We start from the raw sequence: 12,705 nt of genomic DNA on the forward strand, positions 1-12,705 counted from the left end.
CAAGTCATTCCCTTCGCAGGGTTTTTTTTTTTTTTCATTGTGGTGAAATTTTAAATACACAACAGAGGCTAATGCTATGCTGACAGGCAAATGCAAAACGCAAAGTGATGATAGAGCCATCTCCCTGGCGAGTGATCCATTTGAAAGTTATCTGCGGCAGTGCTAATGCACAATGTGCATCCATTAGACAGAGAGGCAAACTTGCTTCTAGACAATCTCTAGTAAATGATGAAGTCCTGATATGATTTTAATGCCTGTGAGTCCCATTAGATGCACACTGGTCAGTCTGCAATGAGAGTTAGAGCATCCTTAAGTCACCACTTTCCACATTAGACAGCATGGGTCTATCCATAAACTGAGTCCTATCCACTTAGCTCAAGAAATGTGGGGGTGGGAGTAAATCACAGGCGACTTTGGGGCAATTACATTTCACTGACGTGACGCAGTCGAAAATGGGAGCGTCTGCTTTAGAAAGTAGATACTGAAAGTAATTTATATTAATGGTGTTAAAAGAGCAATAAGTTAATCTTTCCTAAGACTTACAGCAAAAATGAGACTCATGGATAGTTCAGTCTAAAGATACAGTAGAAAAGTATTGATGTGCCACTCCCTTTTAGATACATGAGGAATGGATACGCTGCCGAGTGATCTCACAATATGAACTCCAGATGATTCTGAAAAAGAAAGCCGTGCACCTCAACCACGATTAAGCCGTGACCAGCCCATTTGGTAATTCTGGCTGTAAATCACACATTTAAAAAACATGTATACACATGAACTTAATTAAGAGCCGTTCCTGCCTGAGCATTAAAATGTAGCTGTGAAATAAAGGACTTTTTGTGCTGGACTGGAACTAGCACGGCTGTGCAGGGAATTTTAGAAGAGAAAGCTAATGGCAGCATCATTGATGGGTTAGGGATAGGTAAAATGAGAATGGGGTGAGTCACCAGCTTGTAACACGAGCCCATCACAGGAGGAAAGAGCCTTGAGGGAAAAGGGGGGGCAAAAACAGTGAAGGAGACAGACAACTGAATGGGAGGTTTCTTCGTCTCCAGAGTGACATCACAGTGGGATTAGTGCCATCTTCCAGCCTCTGGCAGAGACTCCGTTCATTCATAAAGCTTGGGCTGCTGCCTTCATTCAGAATGATGCAATGATCCAAGCAGAGCAGGCAAACAGACCCCACAAATAGAGACAATATGCTTTCTATCATGTCATTGAGCTATGAATAGCCATATAGACTTTAAAGTGGGGCAGGACAAAACAGTTTACAAAAACAAAGAACGAGAAGAAGATAATAGAAGCCATAATGTAGAAAACTTTAGCTCTAAAAGAATTGACCTGAAATTGACTCTATAAGTTATGGTAACTTGGATTTGAAACATATTACTCTATTGTAGGGATGTCTTGATATAACTCATTTCCGATATGATACCGATATTGCAGCTTTGCGTATCGGCCAATACAGACATTGTAAAAAAAAAAAAAAAAAATAGTAAGTATGATTATACATACTTTTTATCTTTAATAAAACAATAATGATTACTTATTTTGTAGAGTGGAATGTTACTCAAACAGAGAATAGTCTAAACTGACCCATTTATTATTAACCAATTTGTCACAAAAATTTTAACCTTCAACATAATATCTATAGTATTCTACAATTGAATAAATATAAAATGAATTGGGGGGAAAAATAAAATATATCGGAGAATTCAGAAAATTGAATCCAATATCCGATACTCGTTTTCAGGCTAATATCGGACAACCCTACTCTATTGTCCTGTTTGGAAGTGCTGTCACTAAGTGCCAGGCGTTCATAGGACTTTATCTTATCTTACAAATCTTAAATAACAGATGAAATTTTCATAGCTGTAACTTTAATCATAAATGATAATATATTGCTTATATGTAGGCTACTGTTTCAAATCTAAGAAGCTGAGGGAACACTCATGGACACGTTGTTGGGCAGTAAATGTCTGACTAAGGATCCTGGTGGACTGGTCATACTGGGACAGTTAATTTCCGAGGTCTTGTTTCAGACATGAGTATGTTTGTTAAAACCTTTATGTTTGTTTCATAATGTCGTTTCTCATCACCACTTTTAATATTTGCCACAGTTTGTGAACAGATCAGATGGATTCGTTTAGTGCTACCTGTTGGAAGTAGAAACAGAAATGAGTCTGTCCTGTCTGGAATACTATTTTTTTTGCCGAGAGTCATTTATTGCATATTTTTAATCACTGCTCTCTCCCCATCTCTTTCTTAACTTTCTCTGATGTCATTGTCTGAGTCTCCCTTCTCCAGCTCTGTCATCCTCTTCTTTTACTTTATCTTTATAATGTGATCTTTCTTTTCTTTCTTCCATTTTCTCATGTGATGCTCTCCCTTAAGTCTCTGCTCTGAGTCACAATGTTTACCTCTGGTAATGCACAAACTTGATTGTTTGAGCCGTGTCACGTGGGACGACATGAATCGCATGCAATCAGTTTGGGCGTTTTCTTGTCAGCTAGAACATTACTGTAAAGCTGCAATAGTTGTGCAGGCAAAAAAATAGAAGTGCTACATTAAGATATAATTCGTAACTTCTGTTTTTCTGTAGACCCAGATCCAGACCCACAATGGGCGCCGTGCAGCCCTGGACCCAGAATGGGGTCTGCCATTTGTGACCTCGGCTTTAATGCCTTTCCGAACAAAAAGAGACTCCAAAGAAATGAACGCTGGTCCACATACAGTGAACTAATTAGGGTTGGTGTAAAATCTGTTCATGCAATAAAACTCGGCTTTGAATATTGATGGCTTTACGTTCATTTTATAGCAAAACTTTAAAGTTTTGAGCTATATCTAAAATATAACTCAATAAATACAAGTCTAATTGTCCTCTTGCAGAAAACAACTACAACTTTTATTAATTTATTGTTCTTTTTTATTTAAATATACACAAATAATGGCATTTCAAGACTTATCATGAACAATGGAATAACGTAAAAACTAGCAGTTTAATAAATTTAAAAACAGGGCGTACAGTATCTCCTGTTGCAAATTGTGGGTCTAGGAGAGGGTACACAACCACCAATAAAAAAATATACACTTCCTGGGAATTCCTGATGTACCTATTATTAAAGCTGAGGTCTAAGGAAAGTATATAGGAGGACTTGATTGCAAGCTAACATCCTGCCATTGGGTCTTTAATGCAGATTAGCCACTCCACGACAGAACAGGCGTGACAGTGGTATCTACAAGAGCCTTTGATGGAAATTCATATCTAGAACTCTGGTCTAGGAACGCAGGGTCATAAACTCAGCCAGTATGAAGGGGGTCCATTCAGTGGCAGAGGGTGATAAAGTGGTTACTGAGGACTGTGGCAAAGCAAGAGCAGGAGGGTGGGGTGGCAGTCTGGTTTTTGAGAGGGCTGCTTGTTCAGTCACTCAAGTTGTTTGGATTTCAATAGCAATGTCAAGAAGCAAGAATAGAATTTTTGGCAATGGGATGAAGCCAAACCTGACCTACACCCAGCATGGTCTCTAGAGCATGTAAGCACACAACACATCAACTAGAGGCAATCCCAGCATCACTGTTAACTCCGCTGAACAGCGAGGTTTTCTTTTTTCTGTCAGACTTCTACCACTGACTTCTGGCTGCCCTCCTGACACACGATCCTGCGGTAGTGTAAGCTGCTTGAACAGGACAAGGCTGCTGACATTTGTCTTCAGCCATGAAAAGAGAGTTACCCAACAACATTTCCAACACAGACACACTGGTAACTGCAGTAGAATTACTCTCCAGCTTCAGCACCAGATACTATTATGTTCCCTGAATGTCATTAACAGAGCTAAAAGCTTGATGAGAATTCCTGTTGAATGGAATTTGGCTCGCATTACATTGCATATCTAACAACATACATTTGTCTATGATCTTTGACGTTATAAAGTGATTTGGGTTTGGCTCTGCCTCAAAAATTTGAAATTGAGCAACAGACAGTACTGTACTTTTCCTAGAGCCACTTATTTCACAACTTAGAAGTTATTTATTGTCTTCAGAAGGCAGAAAAATGTTTTAAGTTTATATAGTGTGTGAACAACAAATAGAAAGAGGACGGTTCTAAAAATAATTATATCTTGAAACATTCCGTGGTTGACAAAGAAACTAAATGACTTTGATCACCTTGTTTCTGAGCCAATAGCATGGTTGGAAAAATAGAGAGAACCAGGCAGTAAAAAACTCCGCTTGTGAGTACAGGTGGTGCTAGTTTAGCCATTTCCAGGCTTACTGTCCTCCCAGGATTCCTCCCAGTTGTAAACAGACATGGGATGTTCTGGGAGAGCTGTTTAGGCCTTAAACCAAACACACGACACGCCTGACAAACAGTTTACTCTCCGTGTTGCATGTTTTCCACAAAACATGCCGCCTGCCCCATTCTAGTCCAAACTGATACATTCCACAATCAGTTCTGTGGTATGAGTGTGAATTATGCGACACTGTACAAGTTCATGCATCTGCGTGATGTAGCAGATTGAAAATAGGCCAATTATAACTACAGATATGAGATGGTTGCATGTTTGAATGCAAGCTGTTGTTGCCCGACTGGTGTTTCTCAAATAAATTCTCCCTTGAACACGGTGTTTTATGTTGCATGCCTCACATTCCATCTCTGTTTTACAATTACTAATGTGCTTCTCAAAGCTTTCTGGTTTCAACTAATGGGACCCAAAAAAGAAAAGAAAAAAACCTGTGGTCCGAGTAACAAAAATGATTTCAGCACTTGATGATAAATTGCTTTTCTATTTTAGCCCTAGCTAAGAGTCAATGACCAATAAAGCTATAAAACATCTGGCTACATCTCAGTCCCTCTCTTTATTTTTCCAAGCATGAGTTTTATGAAGCCAATGTACTTGAAATTGCCTGACTATTGTATATAAAGAGTTAAATAAAGATCAGCATGAAAACGGAGTACTTTAGGATCATTCCAATAACGCTTTGATTGTGTGAACTCAAAAATGTGTTCTTGTTTTTTTTTTTTCCCCCCTCCAAATCTTTAGAGACACACACTCATACTGACGAGTCGTGACTCATTCCATCAAAGAATGACGTGACATTTGGGGATATCACACAGCTTTGTTTAATGTAGTGACCGGTCATGATTAAAGCACTGGCCATACCCAATAAAATTCCTCCCAAATGCCTCAATGCTCATTCATATTAACTACTCATGCAATGCTTTATCTGGAATTGTTTTTTTTTAAAACATCATCTCGTACAGCAAAACCTGAGAAAAAAAACTGTCAAGGAAGGAAAATCTAGATTTTTCGCAACCCGTGACTCCCCATGTTTAAGTATAAATTCATCCACCCATAGTCTATCCCAACATATCTTGTGTTGGGTCGAGTTTTGCTTGAAATACCAAGATCAGTGAGGAAATGTAGCTGTTATAGTTCCATCAGAAGAATGACCAACACAGACTTACAGTATACATCCATGCTCAAAATGGGGCTTCTTTTTGTCTTTCAATGATGCCAACCTTATAATGAGCACAACATCACAAACTAGCAACTAACCATTTAAACATATACCATCTCTGTCAATCTTTGCTTTGGAAGAACAGGTGGTATGCAGTGAATGTGGACAGACGAGGGAGTAGTTAGAAAATCGGCTGAACAAAATCACTCAAATAACCACATTCTGGACAGCTAAACATCCAATCGGGAAAAAAACCTTGTGCCCTGCGGTACAGTGGAATGATGTTCAAGACAGGCGTGTTACTAAACCAGCCCATGTTCTATTTATTAAAAAGGAAAACCATTTTTAAATATGGAAGATTGAAAAACATAGTAAGCCCCACAGATAAGATAGATTTGGTGATTAAATTAGAGTGTTGGGAGTAACATTACAAAAGTAACAAGTTACTGTGATAAATTCCTTTTTTAAGTAACGCAGTAATATAAGGCATTACTGAAACGAAAACCAGCAATATATTACTAGTTACAATCTAAGTAACGCAAGTTACATAGAGACTTTAATGAATTCCACTGATATTCCAATGAAAAAGAAAAACAAAAAGTCAAAAAAGTGTTGAAGACACCACTGTAAATTCTACCCATTTCTACGGTGTAGAAGAAGAAACCTGCAGAGCGGACTGTTGCAAATCAACGCATGGCCATGGAAACGAACTACACATTTGTAAAGTAAAATTACTCTCACAATTTCAAATTTATTCATTCATACCTAACGATATCTGAACATTAAAGCTTTCTTTTGTGTTTTTTGCTCAATAGATACATTTTTGTTTGTATATTTTTATTCAAAAGGAAAAGGAAAGTGTTTTGTGGTGTCATATTTGTAGACATTAATCTGTAATGGTATCAATGTAATAGGATTAGTATTTTAAAATGGCTTCACACCACATAAATGTGTGACAGTAACTTTAAGTAGTGTAACATTTTGGAGGTAATATTGTAATACAAATATGTTACATATTTATGCTTATAATTAGTAATGTAAAATCAAATGTATTACAATTTTAGAGTAACCTGCCCAACACTGATGCCATTTTAGTGAGCAATCAAGCCAGTTAAGGTGCTGACTAGGGGTGTGTATTGCCTGGCATCTGGCGATACGATTCGTACGCCGATACATAGGCAACGATGCGATATATTCAGATATTAAGGAATAGGACGATAATTGCAATTTTTCTGCCTGTGGATTTTAAACCAACTTTGATTTTAGTGCAACATGACTGAGATATATACCTCAAACAACAAATAAATGCAGAAAGTTAATACTTTCTTTTTTGATTTTCTTGAAAAAAACAAGCTGGTCAAAACGCCCAGGTTTCAGCGCACGTCTTTGTGCAGTTACAATGTCTCCTGCAGTGGAAAAGACTTTCCTGGTTAAAAAAAAAAAATATATATATATATATATATATATATATATATATATATATATATATATATTTTTTTTTTAAATCGATATGTATGCATTTTGAATCGATCCGAGAATCGCACGACATATCACTGAATCTATTTTTTATTTTATTTTTTTTCCCAACACCCCTAGTGCTGACAGACAAACACTAGTGGTTTCCAGTAACATGCACATGGCTAAGATCTTTTGTTTTGTCCGTGTATACATGCAGGAAAGAAAACAAGTTATTTACTAGCTCTGTCTGACTCCACCTCGGTAGGTGCTGCTTTATTATTCTTTTTTACAAAATATTTTGACCTAAAGAGTAAGATTTGTCTCTGATCTCTGTGCATTAGCTGTAGCAGCACAAAATAAGGTTTCCTTGTTCGTATTAAAGTGTGTCATGTATTTTTTTGTCTGCTATCAAGCTCCCTTGTGGCGACAGTGGAGAATGAACAGAACTCTGTGTCTGACTGAAGTCAAGCTAAAGTGCGTACCTTCACTAATAGCTTGATCGTCAATCGCATTACGTTAATCAAGCTGTAGATAGTCTGATTCCAGCTGAGCTAAGCTCTTGACATCCATTTAAAAATCCAGTTACTATCTGACTTAGCCATTTATTCGGTTTTCTTAAGTTGCACATAACCGCACTGATAATCGCACTGTGGCGTGAGAAGCAGCAGGTGTCCGGTATCATGACTCAGGGATTACAAGCTTGGAATGAGAGTAGACTCAGTATCCACCACATCAAGGTGTCATGAGAGGAACTCATGTGACAAACGGAAAGTGTGGAAGCAGGGGAAGAAAGGGAAAGGAAAGGCACAAAAATGTGAGTGGGTGGGTGTAGGATTGAAAAGAAAGGTCTGCTACATAAAACACTTGATGATTTTCTGGTCAGTGAAGTAACATGCTCTTTTGGTTATTATGATTGTTTAAACCCTTGTGAGTAAAATGTGAAGTTCTATCGATCTGGATAATAGGAAAGGCACAACAATACCTTTTATCTATATATTTTATGACACATTTACAGCCATCATATTGACCACACCTTGCAAGTTCCTCTCAGAAAACCCTCTCTCATCATGTGCTAACCATTTAACAGCCTGCTGTGCTTAAAAGCGGTACACCTTACTTTATGACTAAGCTTTACAAGGGCAGATAAAAAAAACATGTAGTGGCCAGGGACGTGTCAGGAAACTTCCTACGTTGTTCAGGGATTGAATGGGCAAACCTTCAAAATGCTAGGCGAGATATGAATGAAATGCTAACCGAGTAGGAGAACATTAATGTTATCTCAGTGCATCATTGAGCACAGCAGAGTGAACAAGATGATAGAGAAACCATCAGAAATATTCAGCAAGTCCGTAGAAATGTCCAAGCATCAAAAGAAGAGCCATTGGCCAGGCCTTTTGGCATGATAAGATACACAAGTCTGTGAACGGAAAATGTAGGTTTTGATCTCAGATATCCCAAGTTTGTCAGAATAAAACCTGACCTGTTTGAAATGCTTGGCCCGATTCAGTAAAAGACCACATCAAAAAGAGCCTGGATCACCCAAACAGTGTTTGCACAGCTGCTAAGCAGCCAAACACTCAAACATTGGCATATATTACATTACGCTACTGAGGTCCTGCTGACAAACACACTAATGCAGCACCTTGAAGCTAATGTAACACACCTCAGTACTGACACGTGTCAGCCCCCTAAAATTATGAATTAAATCACAGATCCGCTCCTAAGTGTCATACATGTGGCATGATGCATACATGGCTGGCATGGAGAAATAATCCTTTTAAGGCCTCTTTGTAGAAACATCAGACATGCCAGTTACAACAAACTTCTGTGTTTTGATCAGATAAACATGAGCCTCCCTTCAAGATCTTCCATGCCTGCCACCCAGCAGGGCATGCTCACAAACATTCCTGTCAGTCACTGAACCCCAACCAGCAGGCCTGACAAAACAGATGAGGGAAGAATCAGGGGAACAGCTTACTCACGTCGCAAACAAACTTGCATCTGTAAATAATTGACAACTTCGTTAGGTATTAAATGTATAATCTTGCTTTGACTTACGGTAACACTCCCTATGGTAAAAACATGACTCTCTGGGGGGGACTTTTGTTATGGCTAGATAACTTTTTCAATAATAACAGACTACAGTATGGGTTACCTCGGCATGTGAATTGCCAGGAGCTGACTTCTGTAAGACCGAAGAGCCGAATGGCGACCCGGTGAAACATTAGAAGCTTTGTTTGGGTGCACCTATGACCCTGGTGGAGTGTGAGCACTTACAAAGGCATTACCTCAGCTGGAGAGTGAGGCCAGCCCCCCCTCCTCTCAAGTAAATTGACAGGGCATCGACTTCCCTTACAGAACATAAAGAAATACAGTAAGGTGGGGTAAGGATGATTAAACTTGTTCAATGAGGAAGGACTTACTTTCTACACTATATACACAGTAAACTGGGCATGTAGGAGCAAAGCTGAACAACCATGTTCATTAAAACAGCTGCCATTTTTCAAGAACCATCCAGCTTGACCCAGTCCAACAGCTGGCTTTGAAACATCTTCCAATCTCCTCGACCAACTTCAAAGAAGAACTCTTCTCTGTTATGTCTTTTTGAGATCAGCAACTGTCGCTGTATGTTTTAAGTATGTATGAGAGTAAGAGGGGGCCACAGGCTAAACAAATGACCCTAAAGCATCTAACAAAGCAAAAAAAACGGCCAGCGTTGTGAAAGACTTTTTCAGGATAGTGCCATCATCAGCACAGTGTGAGTTTATGCTTGTATGAATGTATGATCTGCTGTTATAGACAGCAGGGAGAACAAGGTGAGTCTCCACTATTATTGGGTCAAACAGGGCAGCGAGCATCAGATTTCCCTGATGCATATATGCAAATTGCCACTTTTCTGATAAGATCAGCATCAGCTCAGCTGTGAACGCACAAGAGGATTAGTTAATGTAATGAGCTGCAAAATGCAAATTATTACAAAGTGCCCTCGTGTGAGTGGAACGAATGCAAACCCTGAGTCAGATTTTAAACAAAATGGAACAGCTTAGAGTAGTATCTCCAAAAGGGAAGCATCATCTTTATACGGGTCCACCTTACCTCTGGAAAACTAGTTTTAGCTACTGTGAGGAGGGGGTGGGGAGAGAAAGGAGACTGGGATTGGGATTGGAGGAGTGATTAGTAAAGAGGGGATTGATATATTGCGATATTGGAACGTCACAGTATCTACAGTCCATGATACAAGTGCTGTCGCGATATCTTGAGAAACTGCATGAGACAAAGCCGTTGCCAATAGATCTCAATTGATGCCAGAAAATGTAGAAATGTTAACATTTTTGCAAAAAAGATGTCTATAAATTAAATCTGGACTGTGTAGAGATTATAATTAAGTATAGTTCATGCACAGATGGTGATATATATTTAAGAATGTCATTGTGATGACACGGTTTGGGTTTAATTTTAGACTGGCATGAATTGTGACTCTCAGATTGGGCGTTTTATTTGCAGAGCGGCACTTTAAACTTCAAAAGTTGTGAAAATAAGATGCTTTCCTTATATGAGAACTCGTAGAAATGCATCAAAGCAATCACCTCTGAGGCAGACTGGCAGATGACAGTCGAAACATGTCAGGAGATAAACAAAAAAATCCTGAAAAACCTTTTATTTATATATATATATATATATATATTTTTTTTTTTATTTATTTATTTTTTTTTTTTTGTTACTCCAGATACCCAGAGTAAGTATGCCCACAGTTAAAGTCGTATAAAAGCATGTTTATTTTCTTTTTTTTTTATCTTATCCAAAATATTGTTACTGAGCCCATTATTATCGTCCATATCGCATCGTGAGCTCTGTCTATCATCCCACCGCTAGCGATTAGGCATTCTCTATAACACCAGCTGGTTAGAGAGCTTTAGTTGGTGTAGCTTAGAAAGCAGATAAGTTATGAAACATTAGATGATGATAGTGTGCTGGAGTAGGTCAAATATTAAGAAATAACTTTCCAAATGTATGGGAAAAAGTTAAACCCATTTCCAAAAGAAGACCTAATCATAACTTTAACGTTAAAGAAAGAAAGGGGGGGAAAATGTGTGTATGAAAGTATTGGACTCCAGGTCAGCGTGTGAAACACTGTGTAGTAATAATTCAGAGATGTACAGTACAGTCTACAGCAATGACAGCATTTTTTTCTCTGTGTGTTTCCCAAAATTGAGCAACCAACAGCGTTTTCTGACTACGGTGCGTTCAGGACGTCACGTATTTCACAGCAACTGTAATAATTACAGCCGCGCTCACAATCAACGTAAAAACCGAGAGCTTTCCAAATGTGACACGGAGACGTTAAGCAGTGACTCGCGTTTACTGTCAACTTCTATCAGACGACTTGTTTCACTCACCGTCCATCTTCTCAGCCTTTATGATGGTTAACGTCGGTTTCATATCGACGGCTGCCGTCATGATCATCAGATCAGCGTGATTTTTTAAACGCACCGTCCTTTCCTTCTTTTAATTCTATCAGCTTCCAAAAAAAAAAAAACCAATGGGAGAGGAAAATGAAGGCGTGAATGGCTCTTCTTTCAGCGTCCCGTTCAGAGTAAGTATTACTATTCGTTGTCTCACACTAGGATAAAAGACATATATGTTCCTAATCTTTCTGTTTCCCTCTCTTCGCACACACATACACACTCCCCTTTTCCTCGTTCTTTCACACACACTCATACACACACTCACTCCTTCCTCTCTCTAGCGCCGCGTTTATGGGCGTAGCGCTGCCGGATTGTGGCGTCAGCAGAAGGGGCGGAGCTAAGGCCTGATTTGCCACTTGATTCACAATTCAATTACACGCGCCCTCTCCTTCTCTTTCGCCACACCCTTTTACACATACGCACGCACGCCTACGCTACCTCCTTCGTCTTTGAACACTGTACTCCCTCAGGTCATTACATATTCCCATAAATTGCATCATCAAAGTTTCTGTAGTTAAGAAAAAAAAAAACAAAAAGTTGGTGGATTGACTATTTATAAGAGTAACATGATATACAAAGTTTACATGAAGAGATGATATAGGATAAAGGGCTCACGATAATATGGGACCATACCTTTAGAAAGGTAAAAAAAAAAAAACAGTACACACATTTATTTGACTGACTCTTGGCAAACATCCATGTACTCAGGGCAGGACCTTTTCAATCCAGGTGAAAGTATTTTAAAAAGCAAATAGCTTAAGGCCAATGTTTCCTATTTACGGTGCAAAAGGTGCCACTTAAAACACAAAAACAGAGACTGATAATTCATGCCAGACCCAAATCATGTCATCATCATGAGATTCTTCAAAAACATATTCCTATATGTGCATGAACTTTGCATAACAAGTATTATATTATGTAAAACATCAAACTAGAACTGTCAACACAGCCTTGTATTTTTTCAACTTGTCAAAAAAAAAAAACCTTAAACTTCTCAAAGACATAACAGCCATAGATTTATATGCTTTACTGAGGCAGGGGTGGCGAACTCCAGTCCTCGAGGGTCGGATTCCTGAGACTTTTAGATGTGTCCCTGCTCCAACACACCTGAATCAAATGAATGGCTCGTTATCATGCTTCTGCAGAGCTTGATGACATCACATTGGTTTCAACCAGGTGTGTTGGAGCAGGGAAACATCTAAAAGTCTCAGGAATCCGCCTCTCGAGGACTGGAGTTCACCACCCCTGCTTTACTGTGTAGCTTTAATTTGATATAAGATATTTTTTTATTTATGTGTGTGTGTGTGTGTGTGTGTGTGTGTGT

At 38.8% G+C, this 12,705-nt stretch overlaps 1 protein-coding gene across 3 annotated transcripts in view; it reads right to left on the minus strand.

Annotated features, from left to right (window-relative positions):
* ets1 (v-ets avian erythroblastosis virus E26 oncogene homolog 1) overlaps nt 1–12,705 on the minus strand; it is a 52,703-nt gene that overhangs the window by 17,164 nt on the left and 22,834 nt on the right. Inside the window, exon 1 of one of the 3 annotated variants that reach the window (XM_028464614.1) lies at nt 11,313–11,678. The exons of the other annotated variants lie outside the window; for them this stretch is intronic. Within the exon in view, the coding sequence (XP_028320415.1) occupies nt 11,313–11,379 (67 nt within the window). The 5' untranslated portion in view covers nt 11,380–11,678. Of the gene's footprint in view, nt 1–11,312; nt 11,679–12,705 lie in introns of those variants that run through there. 3 annotated transcript variants of the gene reach the window in all.

This window comes from Gouania willdenowi, chromosome 13 (assembly GCF_900634775.1).
Source record: "Gouania willdenowi chromosome 13, fGouWil2.1, whole genome shotgun sequence".
Lineage (NCBI taxonomy): Eukaryota > Metazoa > Chordata > Actinopteri > Blenniiformes > Gobiesocidae > Gouania > Gouania willdenowi.